The sequence below is a fragment of the Nerophis lumbriciformis genome, linkage group LG26 (genome assembly GCF_033978685.3).
Source record: "Nerophis lumbriciformis linkage group LG26, RoL_Nlum_v2.1, whole genome shotgun sequence".
NCBI classification, from domain to species: Eukaryota; Metazoa; Chordata; class Actinopteri; order Syngnathiformes; family Syngnathidae; genus Nerophis; species Nerophis lumbriciformis.
The window spans coordinates 15,916,711-15,935,290 of NC_084573.2; the positions used below are offsets into that span (position 1 = coordinate 15,916,711).

General features: G+C 41.6%; 1 protein-coding gene across 2 annotated transcripts in view; it reads right to left on the minus strand.

Moving 5' to 3' along the window:
* The window catches only part of LOC133623865 (E3 ubiquitin-protein ligase RNF19A), a 99,486-nt gene that overhangs the window by 6,600 nt on the left and 74,306 nt on the right, over positions 1-18,580 (minus strand). For both annotated transcript variants that reach the window (XM_061987322.2, XM_061987323.2), the window contains 6 exons: positions 17,907-18,112; positions 15,532-15,679; positions 15,311-15,473; positions 7,424-7,538; positions 6,176-6,307; positions 83-317 (listed from right to left, as the gene is read on the minus strand). In XM_061987322.2, the coding sequence (XP_061843306.2) occupies positions 83-317; positions 6,176-6,307; positions 7,424-7,538; positions 15,311-15,473; positions 15,532-15,679; positions 17,907-18,112 (999 nt within the window). The remainder of the gene's footprint in view (positions 1-82; positions 318-6,175; positions 6,308-7,423; positions 7,539-15,310; positions 15,474-15,531; positions 15,680-17,906; positions 18,113-18,580) is intronic.

The following is an 18,580-nucleotide window of genomic DNA, read 5'->3' on the forward strand; positions in this document are numbered from 1 at the left end:
AATCAAACACGAACAAGCCGCCATTCGTCTGGAAGTGTGAGCGCCACCCCATTCGGGAGCCATAAACGGCAAAATTATTTACCTGGAAGGAAGCACTTGTGTGCACTCTGATTGGCTGTCCTCCTGAGCGTATGCGGGACGCTCAACCGACTCCTCCTCCTTTGGGAAAAAGCCGCCGAGCGGGGCGGGCGCGGCGCTGGTGCTCGGAAGGGAGCTGGTTTCCTGCACGCTGACCTCCTGGAGGCCAGAGGCGTCGCCGAGCACCGGGTTGCTCTGGGCCGTCCAGTGGTCGCTGACCACGTGAGAGAACAGAAGGTCTGGAAGGGGAGTGGAGAACTATGTCAGAACAGGATGTGGAACATACTTGATCAAAAACTGTAAAATCACTACTATCCTGCTAGGAATGTGGGATACTGCCTAAAATATGTATCGCAATATACAAAACCCAAAACCAGTGAAGTTGGCACGTTGTGTAAATGGTAAATAAAAATAGAATACAATGATTTGCAAATCCTTTTCAACTTATATTCAATTGAATAAACTGCAAAGACAAAATACTTAGCGTTTGAACTGGTAAACTTTGTTATTTTTTGCAAATATTAGCTCATTTGGAATTTGATGCCTGCAACATGTTTAAAAAAAAGCTAGCACAAGTGGCAAAAAAGACTGACAAAGTTGAGGAATGCTCATCAAACACTTATTTGGAACATCCCACAGGTGAACTAGCTAATTGGGAACAGGTGGGTGCCAGCTTTCATGAAATGCTCAGTCATTCACAAACACGGATGGGGTGAGGGTCACCACTTTGTGCACAAATGCGTGAGCAAATTGTCCAACAGTTTAAGAACAACATTTTTCAACGAGCTATTGCAAGGAATTTAGGAATTTCACCATCTACAGTCCGCAATATCATCAAAAGGTCCAGAGAAATCACTGCACGTAAGCGGCAATGCCCATGACCTTCGATCCCTCAGGCGGTACTGCATCAACAAGCAACATCAGTGTGTAAAAGATATCACCACATGGGCTCAGGAACACTCAGAAAACCACTCTCAGTAACTACAGTTCACCGCTACATCTGTAAGTGAAAGTTAAAACTACTGTGCAAAGCCAAAGCCATTTATCAACAACACCCAGAAGCGCCACCGGCTTCGCCGGGCCCGATCTCATCTAAGACGGATTGATGCAAAGTGGAAAAGTGTTCTGTGGTCTGACGAGTCCACATTTCAAATTGTTTTTGTCCTTCAGAACAAAGAGGAAAAGAACCATCCGGATTGTTATATAGATTGACGATAAAGGTGAAGTTATAACACTGAAACCCCCTCAGGAAAAGGTGCTTTAAGACATGGCCCGCTAGCTAGCAGCTAATGTCCATCTAAATCACTAATCCTCGCCTCCATGGCGACAAATAAAGTGAGTTTCTTACAAGTATCATCCCTGCAGGACGAGGAATAGCTAAACATGCTTCACTACACACCGTAGGACAGGGGTGTCAAACTCAAATACATAGTGGGCCAAAATTTAAAACTGAACAAAGCCGCGGGCCAAGGTTGAACAAATTAACCTTTTAATAGGGACCCAAACAAGTTTTGTATTGAATATTGAACAAGCAAGGCTTATATAACTTTTTAGTGACATGCAAAATCGAGTTTCAAATAATAATAATAATAATTGAAAAATATCAATGGCATATCAAATACAATTTAAATAAAAATTAAATGCCTCTTTTCTATTTGCAGCCTTCTGAGGTAAATATCAACATTAACTTTTTCCACAGGCTAATACATTTGAAAATAAAATAACAATGAATAAACCAACCATTCAGGGCTTTAAACTGCTCAGTTTGCAACACTGATCTAATCTGATGTGCCCAAGCCAGATACCTGCCATCTTTTCTTGGATGCTAGTTCATTAATGTCGGGGCTCAGGCTTTGAGTTGAGGCAACCTTCATTATCGAACGAAGGTGTTCATCAGTTATTATATCTCGTAGTACACCCGGACCACAGTCTTGGGGGCTTGTCTTAAAGGCACTGCCTTTAACGTCCTCTACGAGCTGTCGTCACGTCCGCTTTTCATCCATTTTAACAACGTGCCAGCCCAGTCACAAGTATGTGCGGCTTCTGTACGCACACACCCGTGAATGCAACGCATGCTTGATCAACAGCGATACAGGTTACACTGAGGGTGGCCGTATAAACAACTTTAACACTGTTAGGAATATACGCCACACTGTGAATCCACACCAAACAAGAATGACAAACACATTTCGAGAGAACATCCACACCGTAACACAACATAAACACAACAGAACAGATACCCAGAACCCATTGCAGCACTAACTCTTCCGGGACGCTACAAAATACACCCCCCCGCTACCACCAATACCCCCCCACCCCCCACCTCCCACACACACACACCTTGTAGTGTCTGGGTTCTGGGTATTTGTTCTGTTGTGTTTATGTTGTGTTACGGTGCGGATGTTCTCCCGAAATGTGTTTGTCATTCTTGTTTGGTGTGGGTTCACAGTGTGGCGTATATTTCTAATAGTGTTAAAGTTGTTTATACAGCCACCCTCAGTGTAACCTGTATCGCTGTTGATCAAGTATGCGTTGCATTCACTTGTGTGTGCGTGCAGAAGCCGTACATATTATGTGACTGGGCCAGCACTCGTTGGACTGGATGAAAAGCAGACGTGACGATTTTCGGGAGGGGCACTGAAATTTGGGAGTCTCCCGGGAGGGTTGGCAAATATGAGAATTAGTGGTGAATGCGGTGTTACTGCGGCACCGCCGCTGTATATAATCGGCGGGTCAGCTCTAGTGTTAATTTGATATCGCCTCAAGGGCCGAGTGAAATTACACGGCGGACCAATTTTGGCCCGCGGGCAAGAGTTTGACACCCATGCTGTAGGAGGATAGAATAGCTCACCGGCGTCACCGCTAACATAAGTTAGTGCGCCTAAATTTAAACAAATGCCATGGGTGGATCTACACCTAACATCCAATGTAATGATACCAACTACAAGAGCGTATCTAGTCGATACTACTATGATTACATCTATATTTTTCATCGTCACAAAATATTTGTTCCATCCATCCATCCATCCATCCATCTTCTTCCGCTTATCCGAGGTCGGGTCGCGGGGGCAGCAGCCTAAGCAGGGAAGCTCAGACTTCCCTCTACCCAGCCACTTCGTCCAGCTCCTCCAGGAGGATCCCGAGGCGTTCCCAGGCCAGCCGGGAGAGATAGTCTTCCCAACGTGTCCTGGGTCTTTTATTAAATTCATATTATGTTTATAAACTCAGGAAATATGTTCCTGGACACGTACAGACTTTGAATAAGACCAATGTATGATCCTGTAACTACTTGGTATTGAATCGATACCTAAATTTGTGCTATCATCCAAAACTAATGTAAAGTATCAAACAACAGAAGAATAAATGATTATTACATATTAACAGAAGTGTAGATAGAGTATGTTGAAACGGAAAGTATAAGATATTAACAATAAATGAAAAAGTAGATTAATAATCCATTTTTACAGCTTGTCCTTCATAATATTGACAAAATAATAGAATGATAAATGACACAATATGTTACTGCATACATCAGCAGACTAATTAGGAGTCTTTGTTTGTTTACTTACTACTAAAAGACAAGTTGTCTAGTATGTTCACTATTTTATTTAAGGACAAAGTTGTTATTTGATTGCATTTTAAATGTGCTTTATAAATAAAGTTGATTTGATTTGATAAGAAACATGTTTAATGTACCCTAAGATCTTTTCTTAAAATAAAGCTAAAATGCCAAAATATTGGTATCGGGACAACCCTAGTAGTATCCCGGAGAAGGGAATCAAAGCATGTGCAGACCACCTCATAAAACTGTTCAATCTTTTCCTGACACATGTCTGGAGACCATCATCCCCATCCCCCAAAAAGCTGCCATAGACAGCCTGAATGATTACAGACCAATAGCCCTGACGTCTGTAATCATGAAGTGTTCACAGACTGTCTCCCTGTGCTTCGACCCCCACCAGTTTGCGTGTAGGGCAAATTGGTCAACGGAGGACGCCATGGTTGAATGCTTAACACAGCGCTGAGCCACCTGGAGACCAAGAAGAGCTATGTGAGGATGCTCTTGGTGGAATACAGCAACACCATCATCCCGGATATTATTTACAAAAAACTCCTGCAGATCCAACTGGATGAAAAACTTCCTCTTAAGCCACCCACAGTCGGTGAGACGCAGGACTGGATCACCCCAAGGGTGTGTCTTGAGCCCTCTACTGTACACACGACTGTACTGCGACCCACCCAACCAACTGGATTATCAAATATGCGGACGACACCGCCGTGGTTTCATGTATCCATGGTAAATTGTCTCTTTGGTGCTTCAACATCAACCTAAAGACTAAATAACTCATGGGCAGTAAAAAAAGAGAGTTTATTCAGTTTTTGAGATGGTCTGTTTAGTTGAAAATATTGAATATGACACAATTATTTCACACTGAATTTGTTTTCAATGAAATTGTCAGCATAATTTGATGTGATAAAGACACAAACAGACCTCCACATCCATGAAACAATAACTCAAACTACCTCATCCTGAACTCTTGCATCTTTTATTGCACACTTTATGTACATCCGTTGCACCTTCAGTATATATATTTTATATTTATTGCGCTACCCTTCAGTTTTTCTACTCATCGCACTTTCAGTATTCATTTTCTCGTAGCATTTTTTATATATATGTTTTTAGTGCCATTTTCATGCTTGTGTCTTTGTGTGGCTCTGTGGGAGTACCTCCCCCCTAGTCTTGTTGTAACCCCCCAGTTCAATGACAGTGAAGGTGAATCTAAATCTCTAACATGAGGAGCGTGCGCACAGGAAGGAATGCATTTGTTCTTTTGTGGTGTAAAAAAGAATGTGTCCATCAACAAATGTTAACCATAGAATCAAATAATTCATACACCGTGTCCAATCTTATTGAACCGTTCATACACTAAACCGTATCGCAACAAATCCTTCTGTTTTATACATAAATCGTTTTTTAAACGCATGGTAACCAATGTATTGAGATGCGAATTGAATCGTCCATCACAAATAGATTTACAAAACACAAAACCAGTGAAGTTGGCACGTTGTTTGATTTGTAAATAAATCCAGAATACAATGATTTGCAAATCCTTTTCAACTTATATTCAATTGAATACGTTTCTGGGTGTTGTTGATGAATGGCTTTGGCTTTGCATAGTAGAGTTTTAACTTGCACTTACAAATGTAGCAACAAACTGTAGTTACTGACAGTGGTTTTCTGAAGTGTTCCTGAGCCCATGTGGTGATATCCTTTACACACTGATGTCGCGTTTTGATGCACTACCGCCTGAGGGATCAAAAGTCAGGGGCAATCAATGTTACGTGCAGTGATTTCTTCAGATTCTTTGGACCTTTTGTTACAGACCGTACGTAGATGGTGAAACCCCTAAATTCCTTGCAAAAGCTTGTTGAGAAATGTGGTTCTTAATTTGCTCATGCATTTGTTCACAAAGTGGTGACCCTCGCCCCATCCTTGTTTGTGAATGACTGAACATTTCATGGAAGTTGCTTTTATACCCATCCCTGGCACCCACCTGTTCCCACTTAGCCTGTTCACCATGTTCCAAATAAGTGTTTGATGAGCATTCCTCAACTTCCTCAGTCTTTTTTGCCACTTGTGCCAGCTTTATTGAAACATGTTGCAGGCATCAACTTCCAAATGAGCTAATATTTGCAAAAAATAACAACGTTTTCCAGTTCGAACATTAAATATCTTGTCTTTTGCAGTCTATTCAATTGAATATAGGTTGAAAAGGATTTGCAAATCATTGTATTCTGTTTTTATTTACCATTTACACAACGTGCCAACTTCATTGGTTTTGGGGTTTTGTATAAACCACTGGGTTGAAAGCGTAAGAAAAAGTAGCGACTTATATTTTGGAAAATACAGTAATTAAATATGAACTGATTTAATGTACAGTAATCTAAAATAATCCGAAATAATATCATATGTCATCCAAAACAGATCTAATCTAATCTGAATGCAACTGGCCTCGTAATATTATTTTTTTGGCAACAGTTTGATATTTAAACAATCAAATAGGGATAAATAGTTACATGTGAGTCGTGAACTTACAGCTAGCCAAGTCCTCCAGTTGAATCTTGTGTGTGTCAGGGGACTCGCTGTTGGGTCTACACCATCCGTTCCTGCAGAGCGACATGGGCACCACACCGTACACGTACGTCAACATGAGCGGCACGCCTACACCTGCAAAACAAACAAAAAAATCAAGCAATTTGACAGAGAAAATCAGACATACAGTATAATTTCTTACTGCAATACAACAATATAAACACTAGAGGGAGCCTTTCCAAGACAAAATATTATTTAAATAGGCCTTATCCTGGGCAAATATTTTGACTCAGGGGCCACATTGAGAGAAAAAAAAATTCTGGGGGGCCAATGTGTGTGTGTAAATGATATATGCACATTTATCTGTAAAAATCTGCTGTACAGTATGTGTATTTGGGTCCCTTTTTTTCAGGAACACTAATACCAAAAGTCACAATGTCTGATAGAGTTCTAAAAAAATTATGCCAGACCACCTCAAAAAAGCGGAATGGAATTTTACAGTTTGTTACTGAATGGGACACCCAAAATGTACATGAAAATAAAGAAAGTGGGATTTTCAATATTAACTATGAACAATAAAACACTGAATATTAACAACATATGAACGTCGCTCCTCTTTTACTTCTCAGACCAGCTACTCCATAGTTGTGTATCTTTTACAATCAAGCAAAACACAACAAAAATTTAAAAAACAGCAAAATATGAATGCAATGTGTAATGAACACCAACAATATGATATAATATAAATTTTGTGCAGAAATTTGTTGTAAAAATCTGCTTCCGCATCTGTTCCTGACACATGCGTTTGGGGCTGGCTGCTCTGAAAACAAACCCTGCCCACTCTGCTTTGTTCCTGGTCTGAGTTGCTGTGACATAGATTACCGTAATAACTCCTATAACACCCAAAAGCACAGATTTCAAACATTGAAATACTTTCTATAGTTCAAAACTTACGGTCATTTAAAAACATCACTGCACATCATAATGGCAGCTACAGTTTTGATGTTAAAGGTCTAAAAAAATTATGTAGAAAGTCCGGCGGGCCGGATTGCCCAGGTCTGCTGTATGTGCAACTTTTCAGAGTCCATCCTTAACCCCTGACCAATCGCAACAAATTAGGCGTGGTCAAGGACGTTGCCTGGATGCAAAATATTTGGGAATGTATGCGTGTGGTCATCAAAATGCTACCTTGTGATACAAAAGCACCAACAATTTGTTGTATAATTCTCATCCCACTCAATTCCTCCTTACCAACAGTGACAGCTGCTATGACGGGCGACACAAACACTGACATCATCACGCCGCTGGCCACCGTCAAGTAGTGCTTACTTCCTGAGATATTGTTTTTCTTACAGCGACCATGGACCTTCAAAAACAAAAACACAATAGTTCAACTGAGTTGTTGGTGAAAATTATCATAATCTATAAAATATATATAAACCAGCATTCAAACATTACATGATAACTATAACCTGATCTTAGGCCAAACATCATTCAAAATCATCAAGATTCTTGTTGTGCTTTAGGACCAACTGTGAAAGTATACAGATTAGTGAAAAATGATGCCTGGTTTGCTTTAATTTAAGATGAAGATGTCTGAAAATCGCTAAAAATAGATAATAACTTTTGATCTTTAAACCTGCTGTCTTGGGCATATTGAGCCAGATATTAAAAATCAACAGGGTTCTTGTTGAGCTTTAGGACAAACTGTGAAGGTCTATAGCTCAGTAAAACATTATGCCTGGCTTGATTTAATTTAAGATGAAAATGCTCTAAAAAAACAAGAATAACATGTACAGTCGTGGTCAAAAGTTTACTACATACACTAGTAAAGAACATAATGTCATGCCTGTCTTGAGTTTCCAATAATTTCTACAACTCTTACTTTTTTGTGATAGAGTGATTGGAGCACATACTGGTTGGTCACAAAAAACATTCATGAAGTTTGGTTCTTTTTTCTGAATTTATTATGGGTCTATTGAAAATGTGACCAAATCTGCTGGGTCAAAAGTATACATACAGTAATGTTAATATTTGGTTACATGTCCCTTGGCAAGTTTCACTGCAATACGGCACTTTTGGTAGCCATCCACAAGCTTCTGGCAAGCTTCTGGTAGAGTTGTTGACCATTCTTCTTGACAAAATTGGTGCAGTTCAGCTAAATGTGTTGGTTTTCTGACATGGACTTGTTTCTTCAGCAATGTCTACATGTTTTCAATGGGGTTTAAGTCAGGACTTTGGGAAGGCCATCCTAAAACTGTTATGTACTGAGAAGGAGTTGACGGCACAGACACCGGGGGGCAGTAAAGTTCTATGATTTATTATATATATATATATATAGACAATGTATATATAATAATCATGAACAATACTAACTAGAACTATAGAATGGAGTGTGTGACAAAACCCAAGAGTGTGTATGTGTGAGGCTATGTGTATGGTTAGCTGAAGTGTGTGTTACCAAGTGTTGAGGAGAGCGAGAAGACGGACAAAGCAGGAGGGCAGTCTGTGCACAGGCAAGCCGTCGAGGGCAGGAGAGAAGCGACAAGGTCTGTGTCCAGGCTAGGGTCGAGGATCGAGGAAGGCAGTCCAAATCCACAGAGGAACAACGGGAGATCACAAAGGGTAAGACTCGGGAAGGCACTGTGGAAGGACAACAAAGACGTCAGACACGGAGGGAAAACGCAGAGAGAAACAGCGAGCATAAGGCTTGTCGGCTTACGGTACACAAAGGGTAACTAAGTTCCCGCAAGGATCCTTGGGTTCACTGGTCCTTATACAGCTCGCCCTCATCAGTCCCAGGTGTGCAGATTGCCAATCGCCCACAGCCTTGCTGGCATGTGGGCGTGACGCAGCCAGCGCGAGCAGGGGCGTGTCTCGGCGCGCTGCCAGCGGAGGTGCTGGCAGACCCAGCTGCCGGGGAAAAGTGTGTTCCAGCCCACGCCGTGACAAAAACCTTAATTGTAGCCTGATTTAGCCATTCCTTTACCACTTTTAACGTGTGTTTGGGGTCATTGTCCTGTTGGAACACCCAACTGCGCCCAGGTTGTCCTGAAGAATTTGGAGGTAATCCTCCTTTTTCAGTCCCATTTAAAGCACCAGTTCCATTGGCAGCAAAACAGGCCCAGAGCATGATACTACCACCACCATGCTTGACGGCAGGAGTGGTGTTCCTGGGATTAAAGGCCTCACCTTTTCTCCTGTAAACATATTGCTGGGTATTGTGACCAAACAGCTCAATTTCTGTTTCGTCTGACCACAGAACTTTCCTCCAGAAGATCTTATCTTTGTCCATGTGATCAGCAGCAAACTTTAGACGAGCCTTGAGGTGTCGCTTCTGGAGAAAGGGCTTCCTTCTTGCATAGTAGCCTCTCAGTCCATGGCTATGCAAATCACGCTTGACTGTGGACACTGACACCTGTGTTCCAGCAGCTTCCAATTCATTGCAGACGTGGTTTTTGGTGGTTCTAGGTTGACTCTTGATTATCCAGACCAATTTTTTCTCAGCAGAAGGTGATAGCTTGTGTTTTCTTCCTGACCGTGGCAGTGACAAAATTGTGCCATGCACTTTATACTTACGAACAATTGTCTGCACATTTGCTCTTGGGACCTTAAGCTGCTTTGAAATGGCTCGAAGTGACTTTCCTGACTTGTTCAAGTCAATGATTCGTTTTTTCAGATCTGTGCTGAGTTCCTTTGACTTTCCCATTGTCGCGTTTATAACCGAGTCTAATGACTGCATCACATGAGCCCTATTTAAATGGGCTCAGAGAAGTCAACAGGTGTCATCAATCATAATTACTCACATGAAGTTAAGAGGCCATGCCATGAAGCTAATTTGATTTGATTATAACTTTTCTACATCACCAAAATTGATAATGTACACTATATTGCCAAAAGTATTTGGCCACCTGCATTAACTCACATATGAACTTGAAGTGCCATCCCATTTCTAACCCATAGGGTTCAACGTGATGTCGGTCCACCTTTTGCAGCTATTACAGCTTCAACTTCTGGGAAAAGCTGTCCACAAGGTTGTGGAGTGTGTTTATAGGAATTTTCCACCTTTCTTCCAAAAGCGCATTGGTGAGGTCACGCACTGATGTTGGTCGAGAAGGCCTGGCTCTCAGTCTCCATTGTAATTCATCCCAAAGGTGTTCTATCGGGTTCAGGTTAGGACTCTATGCAGGCCAGTCGAGTTCATCCACACCAGACTCTGTCATCCATTTGCCATTGCTTTGTGCACTAGTGCACAGTCATGTTGGAAGAGGAAGGGGCCCGCTCCAAACTGTTCCCACAAGGTTGGGAGCATGGAATTGTCAAAAATATTTTGGTATCCTGGAGCATTCAAAGTTAATTTCACTGGAACTAAGGGGCCAAGCCCAACTCCTGAAAAACAACCCTACACCATAATTCCTGATCCACCAAATTTCACACTCAGCACAATGTAGTCCGAAATGTAGCGTTCTCCTGGCAAACTCCAAACCCAGACTCGTCCATCAGATTGCCAGATAGAAAAGCGTGATTCGTCACTCCAGAGAACGCATCTCCACTGCTCTAGAGTCCAGTGGCAACGTGCTTTAATAATAATAATAATAATAATAATAATAACTTGGATTTATATAGCGCTTTTCTAAGTACCCAAAGTCGCTTTACATGTAGAACCCATCAATCATTCACACCTGGTGGTGGTAAGCTACTTTCATAGCCACAGCTGCCCTGGGGTAGACTGACGGAAGCGTGGCTGCAATTTGCGCCAACGGCCCCTCCGACCACCACCTATCATTCAATTCACCGGTGTGAGTGGCACCGGGGGCAAAGTGTGAAGTGTCCCGCCCAAGGACACAACGGCAGCGATTTTTGGATGGTAAGAGGCGGGGAGCGAACCTGCAACCCTCAGGTTTCTGGCACGGTTGCTCTACCCACTACGCCATGCCGCCCTCCTTTACACCACTGCATCCGACGCTTTGCATTGGACTTGGGGATATATGGCTTAGATAAAGCTGCTCAGCCATGGAAACCCATTCCATGAAGCTCTCTGCGTACTGTATGTGGGCTAATTGGAAGGTCACATGAAGTTTGGAGCTCTGTAGCAACTGAGTGTGCAGAAAGTCTTTGCACTATGCGCTTCAGCATCCGCTGACCCCTCTCTGTCAGTTTACGTGGCCTGCAACTTGGTGGCTGAGTTGCTGTTGTTCCCAAACTCTTCCATTTTTTTAAATAAAGTCCACAGTTGACTTTGGAATATTTAGGAGTGAAGAAATTTCACGACTAAATTTGTTGCACAGGTGGCATCCTATGACAGTTCCATGCTGGAAATCACTGAGCTCCTGAGAGCGGCCCATTCTTTCACAAATGTTTGTAGAAACAGTCTCCATGCCTAAGTGCTTGATGTTATACACCTGTGGCCGGCCAAGTGATTAGGACACCTGATTCTCATCATTTGGATGGGTGGCCAAATACTTTTGGCCATATAGTGTATGTTGCTGTATGTATACTTTTGACCCAGCAGATTTGGTCACATTTTCAGTAGACCCATAAAAAATTCATAAAAGAACCAAACTTAATGAACGTTTTTTGTGACCAACAAGTATGAGCTCCAATCACTCCATCACAAAAAAATAAGAGTTGTAGAAATTATTGGAAACTCAAGACAGCCATGACATTATGTCCTTCACAAGTGTATGTAAACTTTTGACCACGACTGTATATTTCATATTTTTGGTGACTGTAACATTACAGATAGTTTGAGCAGTAACACTGCCTTAGACCCCTGCTGTCTTGGCCATCTTGAGCTAGATATCATTCAAAGCCAATAGGGTTCTTGACATGCTTAAACCTCCTTGAAACTGGCCTCCACGTATGTGGACATCACATTTTGGGTTGTGTAGACCATCATAAACATTTTTCTCTGCCTGGTTTCCACTTATGAGGTCATTATACTGCCAATTTGTGGTGGAGGAAGAATATACCACGTCACATGTTGGATTCAAGATGGCTGAAAACACATCCAAAAGTTCAGATAGCAACTTTCTTTTTCGTTTGTTTTTATACGAAATGTTCTCTTCTTCCATCCATGATGCCAGACATCAATCAAAATAAATAAGGTTTTTGCTTTAATGATAAGACAATATTTCTCGAAAACTTGAAAATGAATTGACTTAAGGAACATATACACAGTGTGTTCATTGGCCCTCTCAAACCTCCGCCATGTTGTGCCAGACATCACTTAAAATCAACAGTGCGCTTGATTTGACATTCAGAAAACAACAACACCCATGAATGTTCATAGCAGTTGAACATTGTGTCAAGGACCATAGACCAAGTGGTGTGACCTTTGAACCTGCATACATCTTGGCATTCATCATTCAAAATCAATAGAGTTCTTGCTTTTAATACAGGAGAAAAAATGTCAGAAAGTTGACTCATAGCTCTGACTGGATAATAACTGTAATGTATTGCTTTGTTTTTACCTTCGACTCCGGCTACCTTGGCCATGATGTGCCACATAAAATGAATAGGATTCTTGCTTTGAGATAAGAGAATAAACAGATTAAGGTTTTGAAATTGAATGACAAGGACCACATATTTCAAAAGAACGTGGCTTTTGACCTCAGCCATTTTGACCATCATTCAAATCAATAGGGTTCTTGCTTTGATGTAGGACAATAAACCCATAAAGTACAAAACCCAAAACCAGTGATGTTGGCACGTTGTGTAATTCGTAAATAAAAACAGAATACAATGATTTGCAAATTTTTTTCAACTTATATTCAATTGAATAAACTGCAAAGACAAGATATTTATTTGTTCGAACTGAGAAACATATTTTTTTTTTGCCACGCTGTTGTAACACGTGCAGAATGTGGCCTGGCATTGTCTTGCTGATATAAGCAGGGGCGACCATGAAAAAGACATTGCTTGGATGGCAACATGTTTCTCCAAAACCTGTATGTACCTTTCAGTATCAATGGTGCCTTAACAGATGTGTAAGTTACCCATGCCTTGGGCACTAATACACCCCCATACCATCACAGATGCTGGCTTTTGAACTTTGCGCCTATAACAATCCGGATGGTTCTTTTCCTTGTTGTTCCGGAGGACACGGCGTCCACAGTTTCCAAAAACAATTTGAAATGTGGACACATCAGACCACAGAACACTTTTCCACTTTGCATTAGTCCATCTTAGATGACCTCGGGCCCAGCGAAGCCGGCGGCCTTTCTGGGTGTTGTTGATGAATGGGTTTTGCTTTGCATAGTAGTGTCTTAACTTGCACTTACAGATGTAGTGACCAACTGTAGTTACTGACAGTTGTTTTCTGAAGTGTTCCTGAGCTCATGTGGTGATATCCTTTACACACTGATGCAGTACCGCCTGAGGGATTGAAGGTCAAGGGTATTCAATGTTGGTTTTCGGCCTTGTCGCTTACGTGCAGTGATTTCTCCAGATTCTCTGAACCTTTTGATGATATTACAGACCGTAGATTGTGAAATCCCAAAATTCCTTGCAATAGCTTGTTTCGAAATGTTGTTCTTAAACTGTTGGATAATTTTCTCATGCATCACAAAGTGGTGACTCTCGCCCCATCCTTGTTTGTGAATGACTGAGCATTTCATGGAAGCTGCTTTTATACCCAATCATGGCACCCACCTGTTCCCAATTAGCCTGTTCACCTGTGGGATGTTCCAAATAAGTGTTCGATGAGCATTCCTCAACTTTCTCAGTCTTTTTTGCCTTTTGTGCCAGCTTTTTTTAAACATGTTGAACGCATCAAATTCCAAATGAGCTAATATTTGCAAAAAATAACTAAGCATACCAGTTCGAACATTAAGTATCTTGTCTTTGCAGTCTATTCAATTGAATATAATTTGAAAAGGATTTGCAAATCATTGCATTCTGTTTTTACAAGCCCCGTTTCCATGAGTTGGGAAATTGTGTTAGATGTAAATATAAACGGAATACAATGATTTGCAAATCCTTTTCAACCCGTATTCAATTGAATGCACTACAAAGACAAGATATTTGATGTTCAAACTCATAAACTTTATTTTTTTTTTGCAAATAATATTAATTTAAATTAGAATTTTAGAATTTCATGGCTGCAACATGTGCCAAAGTAGTTGGAAAAGGGCATGTTCACCACTGTGTTACATCACCTTTTCTTTTAACAACAGTCAATAAACGATTGGGAACTGAGGAAACTAATTGTTGAAGCTTTGAAAGTGGAATTCTTTCCCATTCTTGTTTTATGTAGAGCTTCAGTCGTTCAACAGTCCGGGGTCTCCGCTGTCGTATTTTACGCTTCATAATGCACCACACATTTTTGATGGGAGACAGGTCTGGACTGCAGGCGGTCCAAGAAAGTACCCGCACTCTTTTTTAACGAAGCCACGCTGTTGTAACACGTGCTGAATGTGGCTTGGCATTGTCTTGCTGAAATAAGCAGGGGCGTCCATGAAAAAGACGGCGCTTAGATGGCAGCATATGTTGTTCCAAAACCTGTATGTACCTTTCAGCATTAATGGTGCCTTCACAGATATGACTTACATATCTACCCATGCCTTGGGCACTAATGCACCTCCATACCACCACAGATGCTGGCTTTTGAACTTTGCGTCGATAACAGTCTGGATGGTTCGCTTCCCCTTTGGTCTGAAGGACACGATGTCAAATATTTCCAAAAACAATTTGAAATGTGGGCTCGTCGGACCACAGAACACTTTTCCACTTTGCATGAGTCCACCTTAGATGATCTCGGGCCCAGAAAAGCCGGCGGCTTGTGTTGCTGGCATCAAATTCTAAAGTTAATGATTATTTGCAAAAAAAAAAAATGTTTATAGTTTGAACATCAAATATGTTGTCTTTGTAGCATATTCAACTGAATATGGGTTGAAAATGTATTCCGTTTATATTTACATCTAACACAATTTCCCAACTCATATGGAAACGGGGTTTGTATTTACCATTTACACAACATGCCAACTTCACTGGTTTTGGGGTTTGTATATGAGACTGCTGCCATGGACTAAAGCTCTTACCAGTTTGAACTTTGATTCTACCCAAAACAATCCTCTTGCTCCAGGCATAGCTCAAAATCAACAGGCTTCTTGTTGGGACGTAGAGAAACAGGTGTACCTTGCGTCCCATGTAGATGGGTATGCCCACTATGATGACGGGTATAGCGATGCCCGCTATGAGAGAGATTACCACGGGGGCTCCCAGCAGCATGCCCACCTGCCACAGGACTTTGCGTGTTTGCGACCACGGCTTCTTCCCCCAGAACGTACACCCTGAGGGACTGGGGGCACACGTATATATTAGATGATATTATTGATTAAAATAAGAAATGGTCATACCTGAGGTAGTGCACATCGGTGATCTCTTGCATACACAGCCAGCAAAACTGACAGGCGCACACAGTGCAGTTCATGCGATTACAGCTGCCGTCGTTGGTCTTCATGATGTAGGCGCCACAGCGAGGGCAGGGCTTGATCTCCTCTGCATCTGCAACAATGCCATGAAATAATCATTACAATATCAAGTGTGTGTAGCACACAGAGTCATTGAAAGCATCAAAACTATGAATGAACACATGTGGAGTTATGTTCTTAACAAAAAAGGTGAAATAACTGGAAACATGTTTTATATTCTAGTTTCTTCAAAATAGCCACCCTTTGCTCTGATTAGTGTTTTGCACACTCTTGACATTCTCTCGATGAGCTTCAAGAGGTAGTCACCTGAAATGGTTTTCACTTCACAGGTGTTCTCGAAGCTCATCGAGAGAATGCCAAGAGTGTGCAAAAAAGTAATCAGACAAAGGATGGTCACCCACATCTGCGGTCCTCTCCAAGGTTTCTCTTTGTCATCCCACTGGGTTGAGTTTTTCCTTGCCAAGGATGTCGTTATGGCTTGTGTAGCCCTTTGAGACACTTGTGATTTAGGGCTATATAAATAAACATTGATTGATATATATATTATATATATATACAGTACAGGCCAAAGGTTTGGACACACCTTCTCCTCATTCAATGTGTTTTCTTTATTTTTATTACTAATTACATTGTAGATTGTCACTGAAGACATCAAAACTATGAATGAACACATGTGGAGTTATGTACTTAACAAAAAAAGGTTAAATAACTGAAAACATGTTTTGTATTCTAGTTTCTTCAAAATAGCCACCCTTTGCTCTGATTACTGCTTTTGCACACTCATGGCATTCTCTCCATGAGCTTCAAGCACACCTGTGAAGTGAAAACCATTTCAGGTGACTAGCTCTTGAAGTGTCTGATTCCAATCAATGCAAGTCATCAGAATCAGGTAATACACCAACTTATATTCTTGTCTTCATGAAAGAAAGGAATCTATGTGTTAAACATGCTTGTATTATCATTAAACACCTTTAACTTGTTTACAAAAATGTCTCTTTCATAGATAAATAAATATAAATGATATATATGAATGAGGTATTTCCATACTTGCCAACCTTGAGACCTCTGATTTCGGGAGGTGGGGGTGTGGGGGGCTTGGGGCGGGGGCGTGGTTGGGGTCGGGGGCGTGGTTAAGAGGGGAGGAGTATATTTACAGCTAGAATTCACCAAGTCAAGTATTTCATATATATATATATATATATATATATATATATATATATATATATATATATATATATATATATATATATATATATATATATACTGTATATATATATATATATACTGTATATATAAATAAAATAAACACTTGAATTTCAGTGTTCATTTATTTACACATATACACACACATAACACTCATGTACTCATTGTTGTAGTTGAAAGACTTGATCAAATACACAGTAATGAAAACACAGTTGTTCTACTAACTGTACTGTGTGCTTGCAGTTTACTAAAAAAAAAAAAACACTTACCTTTCACTCTTTGAGTAGCCTTTGTTCTGCCATTTGCGTACTGGCGAGGGATCTCTGAATCCAGGAACATATCCTTCACGGATTTGTTGTAGACATCCGCAAATGAGAACGGGATGTTGCTTCCAGCTATCAGCATAGCCATCTTTGTCTCGGCATAAATTACACCCTCGGGACTCCATTTAGCGAGGTGGCCCATAATACTGGGCTGGGACAGGTGCTGCGTTGCCGCCGCTTTGTGCTTCGCTGACCGTTCATGACTGAGTATATCCGTTCGGCCACCGTGTTCAATGGAGAAGTCTGATCTACAAAATTTACAGGCAGCATACCCCTTCCCCTTCGAACTGTCCTGGATAAACTGAAATTCTTGTTTCCATTCGTTTTGGAACTTACAAGCGTATTTCTTCATCTTACTCGTCATCGGCGTCGCCGTGGCTGTATCTTCCTCGTTCTTCTGCTTCGTCTCCTTGTTGTGTGCGCAGTTGTGCACTGCACTCTCTAAAAGCCGTAGATGTTATAACGTGATTGGGCAGGCACGCTGTTTATATCTGGGAAAGCGGACGTGAGAACAGGCTGTCGACACGTCACTCAGGTCCGCATGGAGCTGGAGGGGGCGTGGCCTCCAGCTGCGGCTGTAAATCGGGAGATTTTCGGGAGTATATTTGTCCCGGGAGGTTTTCGGGAGAGCCGCTGAATTTCGGGAGTCTCCCGGAAAATTCGGGAGGGTTGGCAAGTATGGGTATTTCCCCTCGACTTGGTCAATTGAAAAGTAGCTCGCCTGCTATACAGCATTTATGCCTACTATAGAAGTAAAGGTTAAGCAGTTCCCACCTCCTCCGCCCTCCTCGTTGAAGACGTACAGAGCTGAGGCATCCTTACTGCCCGAGCCGTGGCGTGCTCGCTGACGTCGGGCCTGGTCGCATGTCTGGTTGGGGTGCCACAGCTGGCGACAGTGGTAGCAGAACTCCGTGTCGCATCCATCGCGGCCACAGCTCAGCTTGGGACACTCGGCGCAGCCATAAGCGATGACTGCATAGCTGTAGGGGAGTTGGTAGGGAGACACTGGATCAGGTACACCTGCACAATATACTGTGCATCACATTTATCTGTGTTACAGCCATATTCTATTATGGAATAAATACATTTTGTCCTGAAAATTCTACACACAATACCCCATATTAACAATGTGTATAAGTTTTATGTAGACATTTTTTTACAAATAAAAAACTAAGAAATACATAAGTAGTCACGGCCTTTGCACAATACTTTGTTGATGCACCTTTGGCAGCAATTACACACTCAAGTCTTTTGGAATACAATGCCACAAACTTGGCACACCTATCTTTGGGTAGTTTCCCCTTTGCAGCACCCCTCAAGCTCCGTCAGGTTGGATGGAAAGCGTCTCAGATCTCTCCAGAGATGGTCATTGGGATTGAAGTCTGGGCTCTGGCAGGGCCACTCAAGGACATTTACAGAGTTCCCCTGAAGCCATTTCGTTGATATCT